Source organism: Phocoena sinus, chromosome 4, assembly GCF_008692025.1.
Source record: "Phocoena sinus isolate mPhoSin1 chromosome 4, mPhoSin1.pri, whole genome shotgun sequence".
NCBI lineage: Eukaryota > Metazoa > Chordata > Mammalia > Artiodactyla > Phocoenidae > Phocoena > Phocoena sinus.
Window position 1 is genome coordinate 13,406,631 of NC_045766.1, and position 28,000 is coordinate 13,434,630.

At 39.3% G+C, this 28,000-nt stretch overlaps 1 protein-coding gene across 1 annotated transcript; it reads left to right on the forward strand.

Moving 5' to 3' along the window:
• ACP3 (acid phosphatase 3) lies at positions 1-27,994 on the forward strand. The gene is given in 13 exon segments (XM_032630926.1): positions 1-114; positions 7,832-7,927; positions 8,246-8,291; positions 8,294-8,331; positions 8,763-8,915; positions 13,203-13,301; positions 15,938-16,030; positions 17,352-17,484; positions 22,187-22,250; positions 22,252-22,267; positions 24,219-24,305; positions 24,307-24,323; positions 27,805-27,994. Coding segments are annotated over 13 exon segments (1,146 nt in total).
• The last annotated feature ends 6 nt before the right edge of the window (positions 27,995-28,000 follow it).

Consider the following 28,000-nt stretch of genomic DNA (forward strand, 5'->3'; position numbering starts at 1 on the left):
ATGAGAGCTGCCACCCTCCTTGTGGCCAGGGCAGCAAGCCTTCGCCTTAGGCTCCTGCTTTCCTTCTGGCTGGACCGAGGTGTAGGAGCCAAGGAGCTGAGGTTTGTGACATTGGTGAGTAGACTTTCCTCATAGCTCTTCCTATAAAATTGTTACCAGCAGGGTCTGAAAGTCAAGTGTAAGGTTTCATTTTACCCTAGTAAAGACCAAACTCAGAAGACCAAACTCAGAAAGCTGAATATGCAAGTTTTGCAACTTCCTCATAATGAAGAGCGAACATGTCCTGACAAAAGCCCGTTTGGTTTGGTTAATTTTTACTTTACGAATATTATTTATCTATTCACTTACTTTACAATGCCTTGAATGTAGATTCCTTTTGATAGCTACTCGAGGCCAGGAGACACCTCCTCTAGGTCTGTTTAGCACCAGAAGCTAAACTGGCTTCATTCAATTTAATGATTATGTGTTGGCAAGCCAAAAAACAGTCATTTTCTAAATTAAGTAGCCCCTTCCCTTTTTCCTGATATATTTATAAGCAGTCTTTGAAGCATAAAAGTAAAACTAAACTCGAGTTGTAGGATGACTTCCTGAAGCATAGGTTTGGTTGACCATTAAAATCATGTTTTTCCCAACCCATGGTATGTGTGACAAGTTAGGAAAGGGGGGATGGGGCAGCTACTGTATGTTGTCAAGGAAAGAAAATATACTGTTGGCATTGCCTTAAAAAATAGATAGGGAGAGAGATTGCAAAGTAAAGGGGATTTACTACTTTACTGTCTTGGAATTAATTCCTTTATATCTCTCACTTTCTGCGTGGTCTTTGATTCTCTCTGTCTCTCTATTTCTCTTTTTTCTGTTTTACTCACTGTCTCTGCCTCTGACTCTCTCCTTGAAATTTGCAGGCTTTCTTGATCTCTTTTTCTTCATCACATTTTTTCATTTGGTAGAGTGAAAGTATGCTGATAAGTACATTTTCTTTCTGAAAGAATATCCAAAATTTATTTCTATAATTTCAAGGAAAGTCAACTTTTACTTAAAAATTAAACACGAAGTTCTTATTTTTCTCAGCTTGCTGTACTCAGGACTCCTTTCTTTACCTTCTAAAGAAAAATTTCATAACCATATGTTTATGCAAATCATGATTTTTAGTCCAATAAATCTTTACTATGAGTCAACAATGAGAGAAAGAGAGAGACCAGCAATGAGAGAGAGAGAGAGAGACCAGAGAAATATATCATCAATTTATTTATGAATGATTCACCAGCTGTCAGGCTTCTGTGTTGGAAAAAAAAAAAGCTGTAGAACACTGTGTACTTTATATAGGGAAATCCATGTGAGTTAGACTTTTACTTATACCAGTGTGTTCCTTGCAAACATGTGCATTAAGCAAGTGTAGGGACTCTGCAGGAATTGTACTGTCAACACCATGACAAGCTGGTGGAGGGGAAATCCTTTTTGGGATATTACAGTGAACTCTCTCAGCTAACAGCATCTAGTCCATTCTTTCCTCCATGTTTTACAACATCAGGCTGACTTCCCTTAGCTACCAAACTGTTGTGGGTTTCCTTTCTCCCTCTACACTCTCAGTTAGCATGTGCTCAGGGACTACAAGTTAATACAAAGTTGTTAATACCTAAGAAAAACCTTACAAAGGTAACTCTCTAGGAGCTAAAAAAATTTAACAATTACCACACATGACTAATGTTAACAATTTTTCCTACCTCAAATTTCTTCCATTAGTGGTAGATTAAGGGCAACTTAATACATCTTTCTTGGCTGGAAGATACCACTGTCTTCTTTTTACTGATTAAAGAGAATATCTGACTAAATGGTTCAATTATATACCGAGGAAATTCCCTAGAAAATTATTAGGAGGACAAGAATAAAAGAAAGTACCTCTGATTAAAGTGATAATATTAATGACAATAACCAATAGTTAATTTTTTACTATGTGCCAGGCACTGTTCTGAAATTTCAATAGATTATGTTACATTATCCTCCCAACAGCCCTATAAAATAAGGTTACCAGAAAACACAGGATGCCCAGTTAAATTTGAACTTCAGATAAACAGCAAATAAATTTTTAGTATGTGTATGTTTCCATGCAACATTTGAGCATGCTGCATTTTTGTTTGCTAAATCTGGAAACCATTCTATAACATTTTTGTAAAAACCTTATTAACCCTATTAACCCTGTTTTATAGATGAAGGAATTGAGACACAAAGAGATTAAGCAACGCGCTCATGGTCACACAGCTAGGATTTGAACCCAGGCTGTGTGATCCCAGAAGCCTGCCCTTAATCACTAGACACATTCTGTTCCTGCTGCGTGTGCCTAACCCAGCACATGAAGCTGAGGCTTCTCCATCCTGTGTATTGGCTTCACTTATAGTCAGCAAGTGGTTTCCTTGCTTTTCTACCATGATACAAAAAAGAAAACAAAGCTTCCCCGGTTCTGAAAAACTGTTCTTGGCAGAAAGAGCAGGAAACTCTCAGGTTCTTATTCTCTCTCATGAACAGAGTCACCACATGCTCTTTTGAAAGAGGTTCACCAGTGTGCATCCATTGGAATGCTAGTTTGACAAGTTGTTAACAGGTGTTTCAATTGTCAAATCAGATTGGAGAAGAAAACGTGGGTTAAAATGTTTTTAAAGGTCTCTTAAAGGCAGAACTTTTCAGAGTCTTTAATAGTCTAATATTTACTGTGGCTTTCAAGGAAAGGATTTAGTAAATTATATTTCCTAAATTTTGACTACAGAATACACCTCCTCTTTTTTTCCCATAATGTCTCATAGAAAACCCTTAGAGAATTGCTGTTTTATAATTTATAGAGAGAATAATAAGTATGGTGAGTCTCAAGGTACCCATCAACCAACTTCAGTAATTATCACTCATGGCCAACCTTGTTTCATCTATATGCTGATGCACTCTTAATGGACTTTTAAAAAGTAATCCCATACATCATTATTCCACCCATAAATGGGGAAATGCCATTTTAAAGCATTCTCTCTCCCCTAAGCCAGGAAAAACCACAAGTTCAGGTGATCTCAAAGAGAATAATTCCTTCTCATTCTACCTGGGTTTTACAAAGGAAGGGGTGATAAGTCACAAAGTTTCATTCTTCGTGGTTAACCATGCAAAATTTCTGCTCAACTAATAGAATATCCTTGATGCAAATAGCCTCCAAATCTTCAGCACATCATCTCTATACTGGGATGGGTAACTTCCATACTGTGGTTAGGTAAACTCAAGTGGTTCTGGCCACCACACACTTTCAGGGATGGCAGACCTTCTGGGTTTTTCCTCAATCCTTCAAGGAAAGCAACAGAATGACAATTTACTGCTCAGGCTGGCAGTCTAATACTGTTACCAATTTTCTAATGCTATGTGTTAAAATAAAAGTTCAAAGCAATACCTAGGAAAATATTGAACTTTCATTAATTCAAGTTCTATTATCATTTATCAGGTATAGGATTGAGAACAGGTCACTTAATCCATCTAAGCCTCAAATTTCCTAAACTTAAAATTGGCGATAATGATCATAACTATAATTTCTATTTCACAAAGTTGTCTTTAGGTTCAAATGGCATGATATACATATGTAAGTGTGAACCATGATACAAATGTAAAGTGCTGCTGTTAGTCACCTGTCTAAAACAGAAACTTTCCAACTTTTTGGATAAAATCTAGGTGAGACAATTATACATTTTTTAAATGGTAAAATACGCAGGACATAAAATTTTCCATTTTAACTATTTTAAGTGTACAGTTCAATTGCATTAGGTGTATTCACATTGTTGTGCTACCATTAAAACTATCCATCTCCAGAATTCCCTTCATCTTGCAAAACTGAAACTTCATATCTATTAAACAGCAATTCCCCAGCCTCCTCCTCCTCAGCCCCCACAATCACCGTTCTACTTCCTGACTCTATGAATTTGACTACTTCACATACCTTGTGTAAGTGGAATCATACAGTACTTGTCTTTTTGTGACTGGCTTATTTTACTTAATGTCCTTAAGGTTCTAGTTGATCCTTCATTATTTTTCAGCAAAGAAAACTTAAGGTATTAGATGGTTATCATGTCCTCTAGAACCACAGGCTAACAGCTTACCTTGTTTGTACTCAAGTCTCCCCCACTTGTGAATTCTAATGTATTTTGTCTTGGGGGAGACACACATCTGTATGTAAGTACGGCTTGAGGAGGGGAGAAGCTGGAGGGGAGAATAGAGAGGGGATACTACCACAGGTCAGGAAAAGCACAGTGAAGACCTGAGTTGGACCAGAAAGCAGTAGAATTGGAAAAGAAAAAAAGAGTTTCTTTTAAAAATTGTGAGGGCAGAAGAATCCCTGTGGGTTGACTGTGGATATTAAAGAAGAGAAAGAAGTCAAAATAACCCTGTTTTCTGTTGGAAAAATTATGAAACCATGAGATAGGGTACATGAAAGACATTAAACATTTGAACTTCTTAAAAAGAAATATGAGAGGGAATTCCCTGGGGGTCCAGTGGTTGGTACTCAGTACTTTCTCCGCTGGGGCCCTAGAGTTCATTCCCTGGTTGAAGAACTAAGATCCTGCAAGGCACGTGGCACCACCAAAAAAAAAAAAAAAGAAGAAGAAGAAACGAAATAAGGGATATAGCTACCAAAGAAATTTGTAATATTATGTATTACACAACACCATACAGCACAGTGGTTAAAAGTACAGGTTCATGAATCAGACCACCAGGGTTTGAATGCCAGCTCAACCTTTTCCAGGCTGTGTGACTTTGGATGAGTAACTTAACCTACCTGTGTCTCAGTTTCCTCATCAGTAAAATGGGGATAATAGTGCTTCATGGAGTTATTGTGGGGCTTAACTGATTTAATACACAAAAGTACTTAGAAGCCTATATGGTAAATGCCTAAAACATTGTAACCATTGTGTTGTGTTGACCTTATACAGTCACACAATTATCTCTTGTATTGTTTATAATGTTCACATAACCAGTTAAGTAAAATGTCAATTTTTTCTATTTATTCTTTTTATTCTCAAAGGATGAAGTATTTTCATGTCTTTTTTCATTTAAAATTGATGAGTTTTCTTCCCAGCTTTTGGCCCCGGACACAATAAAAACTGGAAAAATATATATATTTAAAATGTGACAAGAAGTTAAACAGATTTTATTCATTTCAACCATTGTTTGACTTACTAATTGGTTGATTTACTGGTCCTTCTTAACTTTTGGTTAGAATAGATTATTGATTGCCCTTTTATTTGTCTTCATCTTCATTGTTGTTTGAACAGTACCTTTGAACACAGACAGAAACTTCTCAAGTCCTATAAACCTCTTTTTCACTTCTATTAAAATAAGAATTACAGTTACAGCTACCATACTGTAAGCATCCACTAGATGCCAGGCTCTTTGTATTTTGAATCCTCCTAATGACCCAGTAAAGCATGTGACATTGTCTTGTTATTACGTAACAGTAATGGAAAGGAGCTGTGGTATACTGGGTGCTGTAACTCTCTAGTGGCACATCTCCAACTTGTGGACTGGCTTATAGAAGCCGTACCAGATAAAACTCTTCCCTGGAAAACAAAAACCAGGGTTCTTGCCTCAGCTCACAAACAGCCCTTCCATCTCTCTCCCCTGCATTGTGGCTCCCTAATCGCCAGGGCCAAAGAGTAGTGAAGCCATCCATAGGGACCTACAGGTCTTTCAGAGACATTTGCTGGACAGACCACTGTGCACTGAGGGTTGCTACTGGGACAAGTAGAAGGTCACTTCAGTTTACATTCACAGGCTTCTCCCGCTTTTATGCCAATGCATTTTGCAAATTTTCAATGTGGTGAACTGATCAGGGACATTATATTGGGCTCATGTCATTTCAGTCAGCCAGCTTGCCACCATGGGCTCTTGAAAGCTTTCAAAGCGCCCTAAATCCAAAGGAAGAATTAGTTTTTCTTTTCAGTCAGGGGAATAAAACTGGGGGAGAGATGATTAGAAATTAATAGAAATATTTCCTGAAGGAGAAATATTTCCCTTTGCTCAACGGGTAGTTCTTATTTGCCCTAATATGTTGCCCATTTTTGGCAGCAGGAAAGGAATATAGCAAGTATCTAAGTTAAGGCCTGAATAATATTTATAATAACAACAACCAAAATTATAGTAACAGGGGCTTCCCTGGTGGCACAGTGGTTGAGAGTCTGACTGCCGATGCAGGAGACACGGGTTCGTGCCCTGGTCCGGGAGGATCCCACGTGCCGCGGAGCGGCTGGGCCCGTGAACCGTGGCCGCTGAGCCTGCGCGTCCAGAGCCTGTGCTCTGCAACGGGAGAGGCCACAACAGCGACAGGCCCGCATACCGCAAAAAAAAAAAAAAAAAATCTACCAACAATAAATGCTGGAGATTGGTAGGAATGTAAATTGATACAGCCACTATGGAGAACAGTATGGAGGCTCCTTAAAAAACTAAAAATAGAACTACCATGTGACCCGGCAATCCAACTACTGGGCATATACCCTGAGAAAACCATAATTCAAAAAGAGTCATGTACTACAATGTTCATTGCAGCTCTATTTACAATAGCCAGGACATGGAAGCTACCTAAGTATGCATCGACAGATGAATGGATAAAGAAGATGTGGCACATATATACAATGGAATATTACTCAGCCATAAAAAGAAACGAAACTGAGTGAGGTGTCATACAGAGTGAAGTAAGTCAGAAAGAGAAAAACAAATACCGTATGCTAACACGTATGTATAGAATCGAAAGAAAAAAAGGTTCTGAAGAACCTATGGGCAGGACAGGACTAAAGACGCAGATGTAGAGAATGGACTTGAGGACATGGGGAGGGGGAAGGGTAAGCTGGGACCAAGTGCGAGAGTGGCATGGACATATATACACTACCAAATGTAAAACCGAAAGCTAGTGGGAAGCAGCCGCATAGCTCAGGGAGATCAGCTAGGTTCTTTGTGACCACCGAGAGGGGTGGGATAGGGAGGGTGGGAGGGAGATGCAAGAGGGAGGAGATATGGGGATATATGTATATGTATAGCTGATTCACTTTGTTATAAAGCAGAAACTAACACAGCATTTTAAAACAATTATACTCTAATAAAGGTGTTAAAAAAAAAAAGCATGATGACATGCATACAAATTCTGTAGGGTGTTCTTAAATTGTTGAAAATTAGATTTTTAAATCTTCCACTGGCAAGTCCTTTATCTCTAACCTCCTAAAAACTAATAAATCATTGGTTCAAAATGGTCACAAATTGTATGTAGCATTTTAAAGGCACTATTATGATATGTCAAAATGCTAACACTATTATTACTCTAATCATAATTCAGGAAGAAATACTCCTCATCAGAGTTTTTTGACAATAAAGTGATCTTGCTAAGCTTTGTGTTCCTTCTTGTCCTGTCTGATGTGTAAACCGGTCTCCATGTGTGGGTCGCCTGACTCCTAATGGCTCATCATCTTGTTATTCACATTACCTGAAACAATAACAGTTCACTAACAGTTTTCCTGTGTTTCATGTAATGTGAATAACAAGATGATGAGTCTTTAGAATGTGTTACTGAACTTAGAACAGCAGTTCTTAACCTGAGATTTACTTGGGGAGGTCTTTAAAATCCTAATGCCCTGATGCATCCCAAACTAATTAAACTAGAATCACAAGGGGTGGGATCCAGTCCTCAGAATTTTTTTTAACTCTCCAGGTGATTCCAATGAATAGCCAAGGTGGAGAACCAGAGGTTTAGAAGAAAAATCTATCATTATGAGCAGAGGCAAAACACCTAAGTTAAGTTTGTAACATTACTACCTCAATCTATTTTCAGGTTCTTAGGCATGGAGACCGAAGTCCCATCTAAACCTTTCCTAACGACCCCATTAAGGAATCCTCATGGCCACAAGGATTTCGCCAACTCACTCAGGTTGGTTGGATTTCACCAAGTTACTGATGAGTCTCATGGGAAACTCTGTGGGATTGTTACATATTGAAACCATATAACTACTTTACTCATATCTGGGAAAGTGTTTTGCACAGTTACCTGGGATCTAAAAAGTGTAAAATGTGTTTTGATTGTGGAAAGAGAAGCACTAATGCTTAGCCTCAACAATTTCTGATCACGATCAAGTCACCCCTAGTGACTAGTAACTGTAGGAAAATTGTATAGAATTGCCTGTTTTGATTGACACGTAGCTTCACAGAACTTACTTTCACTAATTTTTGCTTTTATTTGTTCCCATAGCTGGGCATGGAGCAGCATTATAAACTTGGACAATATATAAGGAAACGATAGAAAAATTCTTGAACAAGTCCTATAAACATGAACAGGTAAGTTGGGAAGCTAATAGTGGGAACCTTGAAATAGTTTAGCATAATGTATTTGTAAAAGTTCCCTGTTTCTCAAGGAACTTATAAAAGTCAGATGTCTTGTTTACAAATGTATTCCTTAAAAAAATGTATGAATATAAGTTCAACATGGACACCTACGGTAAATACTTAGGCTTGGCAAGTAGCCACCACTTGATTGGTCTCTTTTGTCAATTCAGCTGTTGGCATACCAGGTTGCTTTATGCCATGGCATGCTCATAATATTGTCTCTTCCATAATAGGTATTATGATCATGATGCTACCACAATGTCTGCTAATATTTTGGTGTAGGTGTTCTGCCCTTTCTGAAGTACACTATTAGCGCCATAGGAAAAAAAAAAAAACCCCGCAGTTCCTCTCTATTGGATTCTGCTTTGATTTTCCCACTCTAGGTTTTTGTTCGAAGCAGGGATATTGACCGGGCTTTGATGAGTGCTATGACAAACCTTGCAGCTCTATTTCCCCCAGAAGGTATCAGCGTCTGGAATCCCAGCCTACCCTGGCAGCCTATCCCAGTGCACACAGTCCCGGTTTCTGAAGATCGGGTCAGTATTATGGAAAACGGGGATTTCATTGGTTCTGGAAGAAGGAAGGCAGGCTGCTCAGGACTTGTGGAGTTGGGAGTCTGGACACTTCATGGGCTGTGCAGTCTTAATTCTTTCCTAAATAAAGGTGCAAAGGACATAGAAAGTCCTAACAGAAGGGAGCAGGAACAGAATTTCTCTTTAGAGCTTTATTATCCACTTTGTTTTGCTAGTCTTTCAACTTTTGGCAATCCCCATTCCTAGGCAGGGTAAAAAAGAAAGATCTGATTACATAATTAGTGCCCAACACGTTATATGTGTCATCATATTTACCTTTCATAACAATCTTGAATGGACAATATTATTGTCCTTCTTTTCCAGCCAGGGAAAAAAGTGCTCGAGAAGTCAAACAAAATAGATCCAAAGTCACACAGCTGATAAACATCACTACTGAGACTAGAACCAGGCTGATCTCATTCCAGAGCAGTTTCCTTTAGTGTAAACTAGTGGTTCTCAAAGTTAGCTGCCTGTTAGAATCACCTAGAAATTTTTTAAAATCCTGATGCCCTGGGCACATGCCATAATAAATCAGAATCTCTGAAGGTGAGACCCAGGCATCAATACTTTAAAAAAATCTCCCTAGATGATTCTAGTGGACAGCCAAGTCTGAGAACAAGTACCATAAACCAAGTTGCTTAAATGAGATTGTTTGAGAGAAACTCTCAAATTTATTTACACTAGGTGGGACTGACCAAGAACTCTTTTATCTTTTCAGAGGTATTGCTATTTTTTAAAATAGTAATAAATAAGTCTAACTAATCTTCCAGATGTGGAATTTAGTACTGTGTGAAGGAAATAGTTTGGGACAAGGAACCCTTCCTAATTCCCCTGCAGTCACATTATAACATGACCATCTCCTCTCTTTATGACTGAGGCTTAGCGTGACTACCAGACCTAGAATGTTGCTCAGAGAGCTCTGGGGTGGGTTACCAAGAAATTTGACTTAATTGCCAAAACTGGTGACTTAAGAATTTTTCCCACTTGCTTTGTAGAAAGAGCTTAACCCAGTCAACCTCACTCTAGGTAAAGCTACTCCAGTCAAATTTTCTGCTGTTTTCTGAAAAGCTAGGATGATTTATTTATGCCTCTTTCCATCAAAGAATCAGAAGGGAATCATTATGATTATCAGTGTTCTTTAGGAGCTTGTGAATATTTTCTTCCAAAAAAAAAATTTTCACTTTTACCACAGCCTTTTCTACAAAGACTGGAAGGAAGCACCAAATTTAGCTAATATAGACCAGGGTAGCTGTTTAACCTTTAATCTTGAAAGATAATGATTAAATTACATAGTAAAGAGAATGCAGGTGCTATTAGAAGAGGAAGAAGAACAGGGAGAGTGAGGAAGAGGGAGAAAGAAACAAGCAAGGTTCTCTACCTGTTGCTTCCTGCTACCTACTAAGATGAAAACAATTCTCTCTAACATCAACTAGAAAATTTAACAAAATCAATCAATCAACCAAAGTTATTCCTAGAACTTTGCTAACTGCTATACAGAAATAGAAGGGAAATATGAGGCCAGTTTTCTTCCCTAATTTATAATCCATTTGATGAAAAAAGATTCACACTTGTGAAGTGTGTAGAATACAATGTAAGTGGAGGGCAATGATTTCAAGAACAAGCTGCACATACTGGAGGAATTCAGAGAATAAGACTTACTTGGAGCTACCAAAGGGCAGTCATTCAAGTCTTCATGGACAGAGTGAGAACTTGAACCAGATCTTGGAGGAGGGTAGGAAAGGAGAGCAGCGCAGCCCAAAAGCTTAGCTTTGAGTCAAGGTAGAGTGCTTGTCCTTCTGTGTTCAGAGTTCATATTTAGAAAGAATGAAACTAAGACTGAATAAGTGTGTCAGGCACAGGTTAGAGAATCCAAATTTAATAGCCAGAAGGAATCTTGAGACAAAGGCAGTGTGTTGTAGATGGAGGGCTGAATTTAGAGCTGGGAAAACCTGAGTCTGAGAGCCACCTACCACTTCAGATACTTGACCTTGAGTAACTTCCCTGCACCTCAGTTTTCTGTAAAATGGGAACAACAGTACCCACCTAAATTCTTCACAGGGATCTGTGAAAACCACCTCAGTTAAGAAAAGGAAATGACTTTGTAACCTGCAAAATTCTGGACAGACATTTAGGTGATTATTCCATTTTCAGCCTGATTCTTTCAATATGTGAGATGAGAAAACAAAAGTCTAGAAAGGTTAAGTAATTCATTAAAACCTAGACCTTTAAATTAATAGTCCTGTGCTTTTTCCCTCAACAGTGTCATTTCTCCTATGGAAAATTGTGAAAGCCAGGGAGGGAAATTTAGATGTAAAGCAGGGGACGTAGAAAAACTGTGTACCTCCCTCAGTACTGTGCACACACACAATGAGCAGTGCTTTGGGGCATTTGTCTGACAGTGGCTTGGAGGGAAGATACTGAGCTCTCTGAAAACAACTGTTGAAGTCATGCAGGAGTGAGCATGTGAAGGCCTGAAATTAGATGGTAAAGACATCAGGGGAAGGAAGGCGAGGTAAGACAAGGCGACACAGAAAAAGGTGACAAGGAAGCAACTTACAAAAATAAAATGGTTTTTGAGTAGGTACTAATATGCCAGACCCTGTTCTAGGCTTTGACAGCACAGCAGTGAACAAGATAGACAAGACTCTGGATATCCTCGAGTTTATATTTTATAGGAATGATAGGATGATAAAGAAGAAAATAAATACAGTAATTTCAAATGGCAGTGAGTTCCTTGAAGTCAATAAAACAAGGTAATGTGATAGTGGCTGGGCAGGATGTCTAGAAGAGCTGGAGTGGGGGGAGTGTCTCAGGCAGGGAACACAGAGACCCCAAGCCTGTGTGTTCAGGGGACAGCAAGAAGGCCCCCAGTGTTGCTGGAGAGGAGTTAGTGAGGGGGCAGCAGTAGGAAAGCAGGACAAAAAGGTCACTAGGGCATGAGTTTGGATTTTATTCCTAGTAAAATGGAAAGCCAGTGAAAGTTATAAACTACAGAATGGCATGATCTGATTGATGGTTTTAAAATATTGATATTAGCATTTACAAAAATAAAATAAAAAGGATTAGTGTAGTTGCCATGTGGAGGATGAATTGTGATGCAAACTGATCACATAGGAAGCTCTTACAGTAGTTGAAACACAGATTATGGTGGTCTGGACTGGGAGGGGACAATGAAAGTAAAGAAAAGGGGTCTATTTTGGATATACAGTTGTCTCTTGATCAACGAGGGTTTCAACTACACGGGACCACTTATATGTGAATTTTTTTCAATAAATTCGTACTAAAGTACTACATGATCCCCAGTTGGTCGACTCCCCCAGATGCAGAACAGTGGATACAGACTGTGAAGCTACACTCAGATTTTCAACTGTGTGTGGGTTAACCACCGTAACCTCTGCATTGTTCAAGGCCAACTGTGTTTTGAAAGTAGACAGGCAAAAGTGATTAGTCTATGAAGCAGGATGATAAATTTCGTCACTGGCAAAAGTAGAGAGATTACAAAAAGGAAATTGTTAAAAATGAAGAAGTGGAGTTCAGGTTTGTACATGTCAAATTTGAGGATGAAGAGAACATCCAACTGGTGATATCCACCAAAGGCTGAAAATACAGGACTAGCGCAGATGGAAAGTAAGAGCAACAAAATGAACTTGGGAGTCACCAGCCTATAGATTATAATTAAAACTACAAAAGATTGTCAAATTTAAACTCATTTTTGGATGATTATTTTGTCCTCATAATAGGTTTTTAAATATATTTTTCTATGTGTTTATTATGTTCCCTTATTTTAACAGTCTGCAAATTTGCAAGAACGTATTTCAGTGAATCAATCTCTTAAGATTCTTTCTGGAACCTCTAATTCACTTCTCTGTACTTGTGTTTGTGTTTGTGTGTGTGTATGTGTGTGCACACATGCACATAGATGTACATCTAGTGCTAGAAATGAAAGAGGTCTGGAAGGAAGCAAGATAATTGTTATCATTTCCCAGGAAAAACCGGGAAGTGTGAATATTTACCAATAGCACAGTTCTATTTAGGCAAGTTCATGAAATGAAAAAGATAGATTTTGAGTTCTGGGTATATATCCTACTATTTAAGACCAGCCGATCATTGATCTCTTTTTCCTCAATTTTAGAATTCCATTCAGCTCAAAACACATTTGAATCTTTTACTCAGGTCACTTTATACCTAATGGCTGCAGCTTCTTTAGTTCTTTTGACTAATACAAAATTTACGATTTCTTTTTTTCCTCAGTTGCTATACCTGCCTTTCAGGAACTGCTCTCGTTTTCAAGAACTTGAGAGGAAGACTTTGAAATCAGAGGGATTCCAAAAGAGGCTGCATCCTTATAAGGTTAAAAAATGTGTTATTTAGTGGTATGCAGAAATAGTGGAAATTCTGGGACAATTTGAATATTATCAAATTACCCTTCAATCAGGTTATACCAATTTCTACTCCCATCAGAAATACATGAGTGCCTGTTTCTCCACAGCCTTCCGAACAGTGTGTAGACAACTATGAGGATATTTGCCAATCTGTAAGTGAAAGATGGTATCACTAGAAGCATTCCTTCCAAAATCAGGAATGAGACAAGAAAGACCAGTATCATCACTATTATAGAACACTGTGCTGTAGTACTTTTCTCTTACAATGAGTGAGCTTTGGGTATCTTCGTCTAGTTAAAAGCCATTTGTATTTCCTATTCTGTTCATATCCCTTCACCATTTTTCTTTTGGGTTATTGGTTTTCTTCTTTTTATAAAGTTTTAGGAGCTTTCTCTCTCTTAACTTTTTTTTTTTTCTGGGATACAAATGGCCCTCTTTTTTTTTTTTTTTTGGCCCTCTTTTTATTGTTTGCCTATTGTTTACAGCATTTTTGCCACATGGTTGTAAGTGTGCTGATATAGCCATCTATGGTTTGTATATTTGTAGTCATATTTAGAAAAGCCTTAGCCACTCCTTGGTTATAAAGGAAGTCTGCAATGCTTTCTTATAATTCTACTATAGCTTCATTTTTACATTTACATATTGGACCCATTTACAGTTTATACTGGTGTTAGGTGTGAGGTATGTATCCTGCTGAAGTTTTTTCCAGAATATTACCTAATTGCTCTATCACTGTTTATTGAGTAGTTCATCTTTTCCCCACTAATTTGAGCTGTTACATATTAAAATTCCCATATGTATAAGGTCTATTTCTAGAATTTTTATTCTTTTTAATTATTCTTTCATTTTATTAGCCAAAACCACACTGTTATAATTATTACAAATTTTATATGCTTTAATATTTAAAGCATATTACATATTCTCTCCCTCATTCTCTACTTTTTCTGAGTTTTCATGGGTATGTTTTCATTTAACTTTTCAGTGTTTCTGTTGGGGTTATATTAAATATACAAATTAACTTAGGGAGAATTTGCAACTTTGTTGCAAATTTGTTGAGTCTTCCTTTCCAAGAACATGATACATTTTCCTATTTGTTCTTATCGTCAAGATTGTTTTAAGGTTTTCTTCATATAGGTCTTTATATTTTTTGTTGTTTGTTCCAGGCTTATAAGATCTGCAAAAAAATCATGGCTTATGTCTACTTTTCCAATATTTATACCTCTGATTTATTTTGCCTATTTGTACTGGCCAGTACTTACAGTCCATTATTACATAATAGTATTGGTAGTGGGTATCCTTGTCTTACTTCTGATTTTAGAAGTATTTCCCTATTAAGCATTCTGTCTTTTGGACCAAATAGACATACTTTTATCAAGTTAAGGAATTAGCTATCTTTCCTATTTTCTTGAGTGTTTTTGTCAATATTGGTGTTTAATTTTTTTAAAGGTCTTTTCAACATTTTTAGTAAAATCAAGTTATTTTTCTCTTGGATCAATTACTAAGATTAATTATATTTATAGATTTACTATTATTGAACTATCTTTACATGTCTAGATTCAAGCCCCCCCTTTTTTAGTATGATATTGAATTATCTGTTAATATTTTACCTAGACTTTTTACACTGATATTCAAAGTAACTTTGGACAATAGTTTTCTTTTCTGGTCAGTCTTTGTCAGTATCAATGTTTATACAAATTTTTTGGAAGTTTTCTTTCTTTTATTATGCTCCAGGTCAGTTAAAATAGCACAAAGCTTGGTAGAATTTCCCAATAAAATTACCTGGCCATGGAGCTTTTGTTTTGTTTTGTTCTGTTTTGTTGGGGGATGTTGTGGGCTCTTTAATAATTATTTCTGTTTATTTTATGGAAATCCATTTGGGTTAATATTAGCAAATTATATTTTCCTAGAAAATTTATTCATCAAACAGTATCTTCCAAAGGCTTCCCAGAAATTGCTACCAATTCATCATGCAGACAGCTGACCAATGGGTCTCATTACCATGACAATCCAAAAATAATACAGAACCTAGAGAAATGTTTGCATCCCATCCAAATCTCACATTTATAGCCAGATACCAGACCCAGTTTCTGTTGCGTCTTCCTGGGGTGATTTGGTCTGAGACATGCTTTCCCTTCTCACCTTCCACTCATTTACATGTGAGTTATACTTCACCTACTTCCAAGATGAATTTGATGCAGTGCACTTCAGTCTGATTCCAGGACAAACCAGGAACATGTGGCAGTAAGCCAGCAGGTGCCCACATTTTTAATGTAATAATAAGAAATGATCAATTAGCATTTGTAAAAATCTTTGGTGCACTTAGCAAGTATTACTGGTGCACTTTCATGTGAAGAACGGCAGTTCTCAATGGGGGCAAGTTTGCCTCACAGGGACCCTTTGTCAATGTCTGGAGACATTTTGGGTTGTTGCAACTGAGGGACTAGGGATGATGTGACATCTAGTTGGTAGAGGCCAAGGATGCTGCTGAGCATCCTACAGTGCACAGGGCAGCCCCACAGCAAAGAATTATCCAGCCCAAATATCAATAATGCCGAAGTCGAGAAACCCTGGTGTAAAAATTTTTTCCCTCTGTGTGTGTTTCAGGATTTTATAGAAATCTTGCCAAAATTTACAGGATATAATGACCAGGACCTTTTTGGAATTTGGAGTAAAGTCTATGACCCTTTATTTTGTGAGGTAAAAGAAAAAATATCAAAGATTAACTTACCATCTGATTTTATGATTTATGTCTATTTTGAAACAGATGAATACATTTTCTTTTGCTTTTATACAGATGTATTATTTAGACTTCCTTTGACATTGAAACATAAGTCAAGACTTCTTTATATTAACTTGAAAATTCTGACTTCTTCTCTCTCTGATTTATGTATACACCCTTTAGAAAATTATTAGCAGTGACTTCCCTGGTGGTCCAGTGGTTAAGACTTTGCCTTCCAATGCAGGAAGTGTGGGTTTTATCCCTGATTGGAGAAGTAAGATCCCACATGACTCATGGCCAAAAAACCAAAACATAAAACAGAAGCAATATTGTAAGAAATTCAACAAAGACTTTAAAACTGGTTCACATCAAAAAAAAAAAATCTTAAAAAAAAAAGAAAATTTAGGCAAAATTGCTTTTTCTGTGCCTTACCACTTAACTTATTTTTCAGTCACTCAGGAACGCTGGGCTCCATTTCATTAAATAGATTTTAATGAAAAAAGCAATACTGTTGTACAGAAAGAAGAAGAAAAAAAATTACCTGATTTCTGTATGTAGAAATAAGCAAGCCAACTTTAAGCCAGGCTATTAAAATTGCTTTATCAGGAAAGAATTTCTCTTTTGCTATACAATGCATGTGAAATAACCTTTTTAGCTAGATAAATTACTATTTTTTCAGGGCTTCATGATGTTTTTCTCAATCACCATTCTACACCTGCTGGCCAAAAGGAAAACTCTATAATCCTGTTTTCCCAGCCAGTTCACTGAATCTTGGGGCAAAATTCTGACCAGCCACAAGACTCCTATACACCTCTCATTTTGAGGTCATTGTGAATGTCTGGGGATGACAATTACTTTCATAGTTCCATCTTGATAGCAAATGACACAGTTTGCACCCCTCTATGTTAGAGTTCATTGACCCAAGCACACGCGACATTCCCAATATTTTCACTTTATCATCAGCATCTGTTTCAAGGAAGATTTGTTAGTCTTATAAAAGAGTCTTCAATAAAAACAATAACCCACTTTCTGGTTCAAGTCTTGGGGTTTTTTTTTTCCCTTACTACAGTTTGATCTGAGCTATTCCAAGTTGTGGCCACATTACTTTTTTTTTTCTTTTTTTTTTTTACTTCTCTCTCACTTAATTCTTCTGTCTTTGGTCTCCTCTTTCATGAAATCTCCCTCTCTCCCAAGAAAGGCTGGACCCAGTACTTTTTTGGGGGAAGGGGGATTAAAAAGTCAGTAAAGAGGACAGTCAGAAATAAAAATATACATTTTCTTCCTTTGTCTTTGCTACAGCATGTTCACAATTTCACTTTACCCTCCTGGGCCACAGAGGACACCATGACTAAGTTGAAAGAAATATCAGAATTGTCCCTCCTGCCCCTCTATGGAATTCACAGGCAGAAAGAGAAATCTAGACTGCAGGGGGGTAAGTATTTTAAAAATGAGAGAAGCATTGTGGTTAAGTGATCTGGGTCTGAGTCCTGGTCCCACCATTTAATAAGTTATGTGACCTTGAATTAGACACGTAATCACCCCTGTACCAGTTTCCATTCTGAAAATTGGGGATAATAATAATACCCACTTCTTTAGTAGTAAGGATTAAAATGAATGTATGTATTCCAAAGGCTTACCACAAATAGTACCTGATACATAATACACTATCAAACATTATGTGTTTTTATGATCATTAATATTACCCATTCTGAGCCTTAGTTTTCCCATCTGGAAAACAGAAGCTTTGGGCTAAAGCTAAATGATACTTTTCATCCTTTCCAGATCAAAGAATCATGGATTTTATATCTGAGACACATAAAAATCAATTGTGTCTGGTGGCCTATAGGGTGAATTTTTCAAGTGGGAGGTATAGCAAAAGTGGCCTGTTTTCCTAAAACCCTTGGTGGTAGCCACTGTTAAAGTTAATACAGTTTACTTTGCAGGCTAATTATGCCCTGTAGATTAATACCTATTGCAATTGACAGGCTAGTGACACAGCTTAAATTTTTCCATTGGTGTTGAAAGATGTTTGCTTCTCAGTGATGCCTCTTCTCAGCTGGATTTGGCCCTCTGTAGAACAGGGCCTCTAATCATAATGAAGGAGCCCAGCCCTTGTAATCAGGATAGATGGGTCGAAGAAAGAAGCCAAGATCAGGCAGGATGGGGATAAATGCTGAGGCTCTGAGGGCAGCTGAGTGGCAGGCCAAGACCCCTGAGGATATGACAGTTCTGAACCTGTGTTGTTAATGTAGACATTAAAACTAAAGATGGAGAGAAAGACGTCTATTATGTCAGGCTGTCATAACAATGAAGAAAATTTAAGTCACAAGAGATGTTCTGAGTCATATACTCTAGAGACTTTGAAGAAAACAGTACAATCACATTAGGACTCCAAACAATTGCCAGACACTATTCACCATGAGGTTGGACAAGTTCAGCAGACCCTTAGGAGAATACAGAGACAAAGCATCCTGGGGGTTGGACCAGACTGAGAGGATGTTCACTCAGGGCTGCAGAGCTAGAGAAAGAATTCAAGTCACCAGCCAGGAGAGGAGTCAATTATAGCTACAAAAGCTCATATAAAGAGTGAAGTAAGCTGTACTAGAACAGCTAATGAGGTATGAAGTCAGTATGGTTGGGAGTAATTTCATATGAGGTGAACAAAGTACCTTGGGACAAATAATTTAGGACAGTGGTCATGAATGACGTGATAGTGTTGCAGACCTGCTGTTACAGAGCCCTGGTTGCACAGTACAGAGACAGACTTGATAAGAATGTACAAGTCCTCACTCAGTGCTGAGGGCATGAACCACAAGACCCAGACCCTGGGGATGAGAGAGCATCCAGAGATGAGTCATAGATGGAATCTGGTGTCTTAGAAAAAATTAGCAGGCAGGACACAGACTGTGTGTAGGAACAGAGCCCAAGACCCAACTCAATCTTACGTACCAAACAACAAAGGATGCAGAGGGTGAAAGTTGGGCCTCATTGGCCACATAAGCACCAGATCTCATTCCTGAACCAGCAGGAACCAGCAGTATGGTGGCCAAATGCATCAGATGGTAGAGACAAGATTCTTCATTTCCCCAACCTAGTCATTATGGGCTCAGGAATTCATCCCCTCACTACTAAAGATGCAGTCCATGGACCAGCAACGTCAGCATCGCCAAGCCCCTAGAAAGAAATGCAGAATCCTAGGCCCCACCTCAGACTAGCTGAATCTGAATCTGCATTTTAATGAAATCCCTAGATACCTCACATGTACAATAAAGTTTCAGAAGCACTTCTCTAGATGTAGGAGATGGTGAAGAAAAGGGCAGGGAAAGCCAGGTAGGGGTTGACTAGAATCTGTTAATAAATGCAGGGGCCTGTATCCGAATATAAGATGGGAGTTTTCCCAGCAGCTTGCTTCATATTTCCTTTACTTTTTTCCCTTGGCTACTGGAGATTGCATTTTGAGGAAGTCACTTCCCCTCTCTGGGTCTCAGTTTCCCCATCTGATGAGTTCACTAAACTAGATTTGTCTATCAGAGTCCTTCCCTAAGGTGGTCTCTGGGTCTTGGACTCTGTAAGGACTGGCACTCATATGCATACACCTGTCCTATTTTCTAGGGGAAGCCCAGTGCTATTGATAAGCCAGGAAATTGTTTCCTTAGTGATTCCTGCCAAGACACAAGCTCAGCATATTGTTCAGATCTGGCAAGGCAAGAGAGATTTGTCAACTACACGCTTGTTATGAAGCACCTGAACCCAACCCTGCAGAGAAAGCATGTACAGTCTGGGAGACAGAGTCACAAGGGAACATCAGGACTTTGACTGGCATCTTCTTACCTTTGCCAAAACTTCTGTTCCATCACTTGGTTTCAAGGGTGACACTGTTCAGTAATATCCTGCTCCCATTGCCTTCCCCTACAACACACCCCCATACACACAAGAAAATTTCTAGGCTAATTCCTAAGGCTAATTTAGGGATATATGGCTGGTCCTGTTTGTGTTAATGCAAATTGCTTCTTGCTATAGATCAGATGTCGGCAGGCAACAGCCTGCAGGCCAAATCCAGGCTGCTGCCTATTTTTTGTAAATAAAATGCTGTTGAAGCTCAGCCACACTCATGCATTTAGGTAGTATCTTTGGCTGCTTTTGTGCTTCCACTTGAGAATGAATGGTTGTGACAGAACACCTGGCCCACGGAGCGTAAAGCATGTACTACTGGCCCTTTATAGAACAAGTTTGCCAACTCCTGATATAGCCCAATAGTGAGAGAAGTGAAGTTTATGTCTTCAAATAAATAGTATTCTGTCTAATGTATGCAGATTTAATAAATGATGCACCAGGGAACTTAGAAGCTAGCTACAGTGAGGCCTAATAATTAAGACCAAGGTTTTGAAGCTGGACATACTGAGTTCAGTGAAACTCAGCCCCTCTACTTACAAGTTGTATGATCTTGGACAAGTTGCTGAACCTCTCTGAGCCTCAGTTTCCCCTCCTATAAAACATGACTAGTGGGCTTCCCTGGTGGCGCAGTGGTTGAGAGTCCACCTGCCGATGCAGGGGACACGGGTTCGTGCCCTGGTCCAGGAAGATCCCACATGCCACGGAGGAGCTGGGCCCGTGAGCCATGGCCGCTGAGCCTGCGTGTCTGGAGCCTGTGGTTCCGCAACTGGAGAGGCCACAACAGTGGCCCACATACCGCAAAAAAACCAAAAAACCAAAAAAACACCATGACTATTGGCATGCCAGAGCCTGTGGCTTATTATGATAGTTACCCCTATTTTCTCCTGGGACAAGTTGCACAAGCACCCCAGAACCAAGAGCTGATCTATTCCGTCATCAACACTGAAAGCTGCTGCAAAGGCACCTGCTGACAAGGAACAAGTTGCTGATTGAAGGTGACTGTCATGACTCCCAGAAACTCGGCCACAGAGTTTAGTTCCATCATGGCCCGAAGATCAAGCCTAAGCTCTGAAGGGCTCCCAGAAGGCAACCTTCCCTGAAGCAGAAAAGTGCAGACCTGTGGGAAGTGCAGCCTATAGTTCCCTCTATTCCTAGTCAAGGAAGCCCTAGCACCCACGGAAAGAGTAGATCACCTCCCTCTGTTATTGTGCTTATTGGCACACAGACCAATAGACAGTCTCTTCTCACTGTTTTATGAGCTTTTTGAGGACAGGGGCCATGTCTGATTCACCCATCATAGCTGCTCAGTGCGTGATTTGCTGAGTGGACCACAGAGTCTGGGATCATAATCTTCTGTTAACATCAATGCCCTGCTCATTACAAAAGAAAACTCGTCATCCTTAAGTGAGGACACCACATGCACTGTAGAGAGATGACCAAGAGAGACACAAGGAGTCCTCGGTGGATGGTGTGGAAGCCCCTGGGGCAGCACGTCCTCTGGACAGCACCTGCACCACGAGGTATCCTCAGCCTCAGTGCCTGCTCATGGGATGGAGACTCTGTGCTGTTTCTGTGTGCCTTTTACCACCTCAGGAGCAACAAATGCAAAGGGCAAAAGCTTTCCTCTATTGATGACAGATGGAGCTCTCAGATGAAAACTAAAAGTGCTGGCTGCCCCCCTAATAGTGACACCCAGAGTAACCTGGAGCAATGGTCCTCAGAAGACAGTCTGCACCCTTGCAGACATCCAGAGAGCTGCTTTCTCCCCTGGCCTCTCACAGGTGTGGCTGCCAGAGGGATGAAGACAGAGAGGTGCATGCCACCCTGTGATTTCAGACCTGCCCTGGACAAGAGCAATGGCTAACAACTATCTGTGAAAACATGTCTGAAATTCCAAGTTCATCAACCTCCTAACTTGAGTTTTAACAAAATCTGGTATACTAAAGTCCTAACATGCCAATCCAGCTCTCCTTCCCCAGCTGAGTAAGTCACTTAATGGCTCTGAGCCTCAGCTTCCTCACTTATGAATGGGGATAGAAGTCAGGATTCAGTGAAATAATGTATACAAATCACACTATTAGCACACAGCAGATGCTCCACCAAAATGAGTTCTTGCCCTCTCTTCTTAAGTCTTAAGAATCCTGGCAGAGAGAATCTTTGTATGAATGAGCAAAAAGCTTATGAACTAAAATATAAGCCCATATTTGGTTCAGCTCAATTGTTGATCTATCTTCTTTAAGGTGTCCTGGTCAAAGAAATCCTCTATCACATGAAGAGTGCAACTCAGCCATTGAACCACAGAAAACATTATATATTCTGCAGTAAGTATTTTGTTCCCATTCAGCATTTGTTTATTCAAGTGTGTGAGTTCTTTCAGGAGGGGCCTTCATCTTCTTCATCATCATTTCCCTGTTCAAATTCTTTAAAATTAAATACATAATTCTGGCTCTCAAGGAATTTACAGTTCAATACTGACAAGAAGAAAAGTAAGCACATAAATACCATGCAAAGCAGAATCGCAGTGTCATACAAGCCAGTGCTTTGGTGCCTCAGAGAAGGGAAACATCACTTCTGTTCCAAACTAAAACCAGAACAGAAACAGGAGAGGGAAAGTGATAGGAGAATTACAAGGAAAGCTGAGTGTACAGACTTGGTGATGAATTGGAATGTGGGCGGAGGGCAATGATCTGGAAGGTAAGCCACAGATGAAGGTAAATGTTTCAAGTCTCAATGACTGGAAGGAGTGTGGAACCATTAATAGAGGTGGTCATGGGTCAGGTGAATGTACCATTAGGCAGTTGGGTTTGAAATGCCAGCTGCATCCAAGAGGAAACTTCAGATAGTAAACGGGATATAAGAAGGAAAGGGAAGGAAAGCTACAACTTGAAGTCAGAGCTACAGTTGCGTGTAGAAAGGAAAGAGAGAGAGATCTTGGAGAAGGCATCCATCTCGGAGCAGGGGCCAGGGAAAGAGACATTGTTGGGGGAGAAGTCTAGAGATGTACTATGCACTGAAATGGGTGTCCCTTGAGTCTGGGATGAGCAAGGAAACAGGACATGGAGGGCTAAGTCGGTCTCCCATCCACTTCTGCAGGACAGAGGATTTCTCAGATGTGGTCTGGCTGGAGAAAGCCATGGTTTCATTCTGCAAGAAGATGGAAGAGATTATTAAAGATACAAGGAGTCCATCATCTGGGGTTCTAAATGGTATAGACTAGAGAATGAGCTCATGGAGGGAACAGAATGCAGTGCTTCTTTGATAAAGGCAGGCCTGAAATTAATTGATTCTTTCAGGGTTTCTAGTTTCTAATCTGGCTTCCAGTTCTAACTTGTGTGACTTTTGCCAAGTCATAAATCTGTCACTCCTTTTTTTTCTTTTTCTCTAGTAAATCAGTTCTAACCCCTTTGAGTATGCATATGCTGCCACAGAGTTTAGGCAACCAAATGTTATGCCCATTTTGTAGATATGAAAATTGAGGATTTCTTAAGATTAGATAACTAATAGGTGGCAAAACTGGGGCTGAAAACCAGTCTCCTATGCCTTCCAGCTATTACGAGATAAACCTTTAACAATTCTTTTTAAGCTACACACTCTACTTCCTTACATTTTATTCTGTCTAAACATTTGTAACTTCATACATCCTTCCCCAACCTTAAAATCACAGATGATGCTAATCTGTAAAAAATATATAATCTAGCATTAATGTATGCCAAATTATTTTAAAATTTAATGAAAATCAATGAAACAGGCTAAAAGAGAGAGATGTTCTACTGGGGAAGGCATAGGACAAAATCAGAAGGCTTGGCTCGGATTTTACTTTCTGTCACTTTGGGGATATATGACATAAAGCCAGTTACTAAATTTCTTTTTCTTTTCTTTTCTTTTTTTTTTTTTTGGACATGCCATGAGGTTTGTGGGATCTTAGTTCCCCTACCAGGGATTGAACCCGGGCCCTCAGCAGTGAAAGTGCACAGTCCTAACCACTGGAAAGCCAGGGAATTCCATCCAAGTAACTTAATTCCTTTGGGTTTCAGTTTCTTCATCTTTTGAAAGGAAATAATTATATGTATGTAAATCTCACTGCCTAGCACCCAGTAGATGCACAATCAAAATTTGTCCTTTACCTCTCTACTTCTTAAGTCATTGGAGGTATGGACAATTTAATTGAATCAGAAACCATCATGGTGCTCTACAAATGCTTGATACACGTCTGTTGACTGTAAATTTGAACCAGAGATAAAGATCAAAAATTTTTGTTTCAAATCTCTGTAGCATGACACTACTGTGAGTGCCCTACAGATGGCGCTAGATGTTTACAACAGAATCCTTCCTCCCCATGCGTCCTGCCACTTGACGGAAATTGTACTTTGGGAAGGGGTAAGTGTCTAAGAGGTGTTTTTCAAAATTAATATCACTGGACCCTAGGTTTTGTTATCATTATTGTTGTTACTGACTTAAGAGTTGTTTTGTCTGTCTGGTTGGTTTGGTTTTATATTCAGAAAGAAGAATGGTGGTGAGTAACACTATCTTTGCTTAGTCATGACCTCCATTTTCTTTGTTTTCATGACGATTTTTATTGGGAAATAATGTACAGACACAGTAGACGAAAAATTTGAAAGAACCACCCTAAGTGACAGAAATTACATTTTTTAAAAAAGATTAAGGTATTCTAAGAAGGATGAGGACATTACACTGTTCTCCTGGAAAACACAGGCTGGTAAAAGATGCCAAGAGAAAAATTAAGTTTGTTGATGGTTATAAATAATGTTCTTTCAATTAAAGATGTCAAACATATCTATGCAGCTTCTGGCAATACATATCCATCAGGTAGGATTCTTAAAGTACAACCTCTGCTCAGTGTTCACCACTTTGCAATCTGGTGTGGCCCTCCCCAGCTGACCAAGGCTTGGCTCAAGCCCACTAGAAAGGCCAAGTTTAGAGAGACCAAGTGTCCTAGTTTACCCAGAACTGGAGAGGTTCCCAGAACATGTAAGTTTCATTGTTAAAACCAGGAAAGCCCTGGGCAAACCAGGAAGAGTTGGTCACTATAGCCAAGGTCATACCAAAAATTTTTACCTGCTGTGACACCGGCATTCTCGTTGGGAGGAAGAGACCTCTTGAATATTATTGATGGAATAAGAACAAGGCAGGGGCTAAGTTAGGGCAGGGACCCCCAATTTTTGTTTCAGGGTTAGCTGGGGAGGTGCATTTTGCTCTCCCCTTATGGCATTCACCATAGCCGCAGTCAGGACGATCTTGACTGCAATTACACAGGGCTCTGAGCTCAGAAGAGCCCGTGCTTGGTTTAATGACCCAGTGTCACCATTCTGAAATTCTTAATAATTTTTAAACAAGGCACCCTGCATTTCTTTTTGCAAATTGTAGTCCTAGCTATAGGTTTCTGGCCACCTGAATTTGTAGAGTAGGAAAATAGCAACACAGAGGCCTATTCTCTACCAAGATCTTCACTGCTTACAAAGAAAGTGAGTTCTGCACAGTTAGGGAAAGGTAAGTTCATCCTTTGTTGAACCTCTAATTGGGTGCCAAGCACAATGAAATAGAACTGAAATGTGGTCTTAGCAAGTTTTGCTCTCAAATATCTAGAGTCAGAATGGGGAGACAAATCCCATAACATGGAGAAAATCCAAACAGAGCTGAAAATGGGAATGAGAAGACTGTGGACAAGTGCTCTGTCAATACTGGCTTCAGGCACAGAGTTAATAAATCCAGTGAAAATTCCAGGATCAGCTCTAGGAGTAGGCTCTGTCTCTTCGGGATAAGACAAAAGGAACTACCCACTTTCCTCAAGCCTCCCTCCTCTCTGATTTCTGTACCCGGTAGTCCTGAGCCTGCCTTTATTTAGGTCACTGCAGCATTTTGTCCCACTGAATCGTTCTCTCACCACCTTGAATAAATCCATATTATGAATTAAGTGTGGGGTACTTTTCAACTAAGAGACACTGAACAACAGAAAAAAAAGTAACCAACTGTCACTCACAGGCAGAAGTCAAGTTTGTTGTTATATTAAGATTTTTTTTAACACTCCAGAGGAGTATCAAAAGTTAAACTTGCTTGCTTATAGATTAGGAACAAGGAGAACCCAAGTTAACAAATATAGGCATATGTATATACCAGCAAATTAGGGGATCCTCCATGTAAGGTGATCCCACTTTATCCCTATGAGAAAATAGAGAAAAAGAGAATTTTTAGATTTTTATCCACCTTAAACATACAAACTTTTAAGTTTGTAGATAAGATAGCTAAATATATTCTAAAACTATTCCATTTTTGGTTACGTACATAAACTTAAAATCATATACTATATAAAATAATTCACTAAGTTAAATAGTGCTTCTTCTCACTTTCATATTTTATGAAACACTTTTATTCAAACTCTTTGTATGCACCTTTACTTGTGTCTTTACCACCGGAGCCAATTTTGAGTCCCCTAAAAATGTTTTCCAAATATATTAATTAATAAGGGTAATTTTGGCTGCTGTACAGATGAGCCTCAAATCTCAGAAGCTTAACTCAATGGAGATTTCTTTCTCTTTCATCTAACAGTCCACTGCAGATGTTCCTGGCCAATAGGAAGTGACTCATCCATGGTGTGATTCACACATGGTGATTTGGGGACCCAGGATTCCATCTTTTGGACCTACATTTTTCAAGAGTGCTGTGCTCACCTGCAGAGAGCTTGTAGGAAAGAATGAGAGGGTGGAGAAGACAATCTGCTTAGCAAGCACCTCAGCCCTGAAGGGATATATGTCACTTCTACTTACATTCTACGATACTAGCTAAAATTAGTCACTTGGTGCCTCCTGACTGCAAGGGAGTCTGGGAAGTGTACTCACTTCTCAGCTGTAACTTTATTCTATGTAAAGAGAATCATGAATTTTGATGGACTATTAGTCATCTTTGCCGTATTATCATGATATAAAGGATACTGTCACTGAAAAAGTTATTCCAAGATATAAGTGCTCATTCATATAATATTAGGGAAGTTTTTAGAAACATATAAATGAATATTTGTGGTTACTACTGTTTATATGGTTTCTTAAAGTGATTTATTTGAAAGGCTTGTTTATAACAACATCCAAAAGTTGCAGTTGTGAGGTTACTATACTTGAATTTCTCTCCTGTCTCTTTGGCAAATGACTTCCATAGGCAGCTTGTACTAGCTTTACAAGGTTGGTTTGGGCCAGTGGTCCTTCCCTAAACAGTGTATTTTTTTAAAAAATAAAGTGGTGAGAGAGCCCTCCTCAACACGAGCAAATGTAAGGACTCGAATACACACCCACCCGCTCCTTCTGAGGTATCATTTTTATAAGTTTTGCTGTATATTCAAGCACATATGTTATATATTATTCAGTTCCATGTTTCTGGCCTGGTTAAGGAGAAGGAAGATACATTCATTCAGGGGGAAGACTGAAAGATATATTGAGAGAGGAAAAAGAAAAGGAAAGAGCAAATGTGAAGCATGAAAGAGAATAGGAGAAAAAACCCAACAACCCACCTGCGCCCCACTTCTTACTTGAAGGTTCACCAAATCACCCCCAACTCCCCCAACCATTGCCCCTCAGCTCCTTCTCTGACTAAGCATCCCAGTCCCTGTCTCACATGCCCCTGGTCATCTAACAAACCAGCCCTCCCATTTCCACCCTCCCAATCTGGCCCACCTGCCCCAGTCCCCCTCTTCCCACAGCTAAATTGGCTAATATCTACTCATTCCCATAAACTTTTCCACTAGTCCTTCAGCTGACATGGTACAGGCTAAGTAGAAAGAAATTCAATGGCAGTCCAACAACACAGAACTAACAGAGGTCTTTCCTCCTGTTCCTCTACCTTCCTCCACCAGGGAGTACTTCATAGAGATGTACTATCGGAATGAGACGCAGCATGAACCACATCCCCTCACGCTGCCTGGCTGCACCCCCAGCTACCCTCTGACAAAGTTTGCTGACCTGGTTGCCCCTGTGATCCCCCAAGACTGGTCCACAGAGTGTGCCATAAGCAACCATGAAGGTACTGAGGACGCTATGGATTAGGGTGCA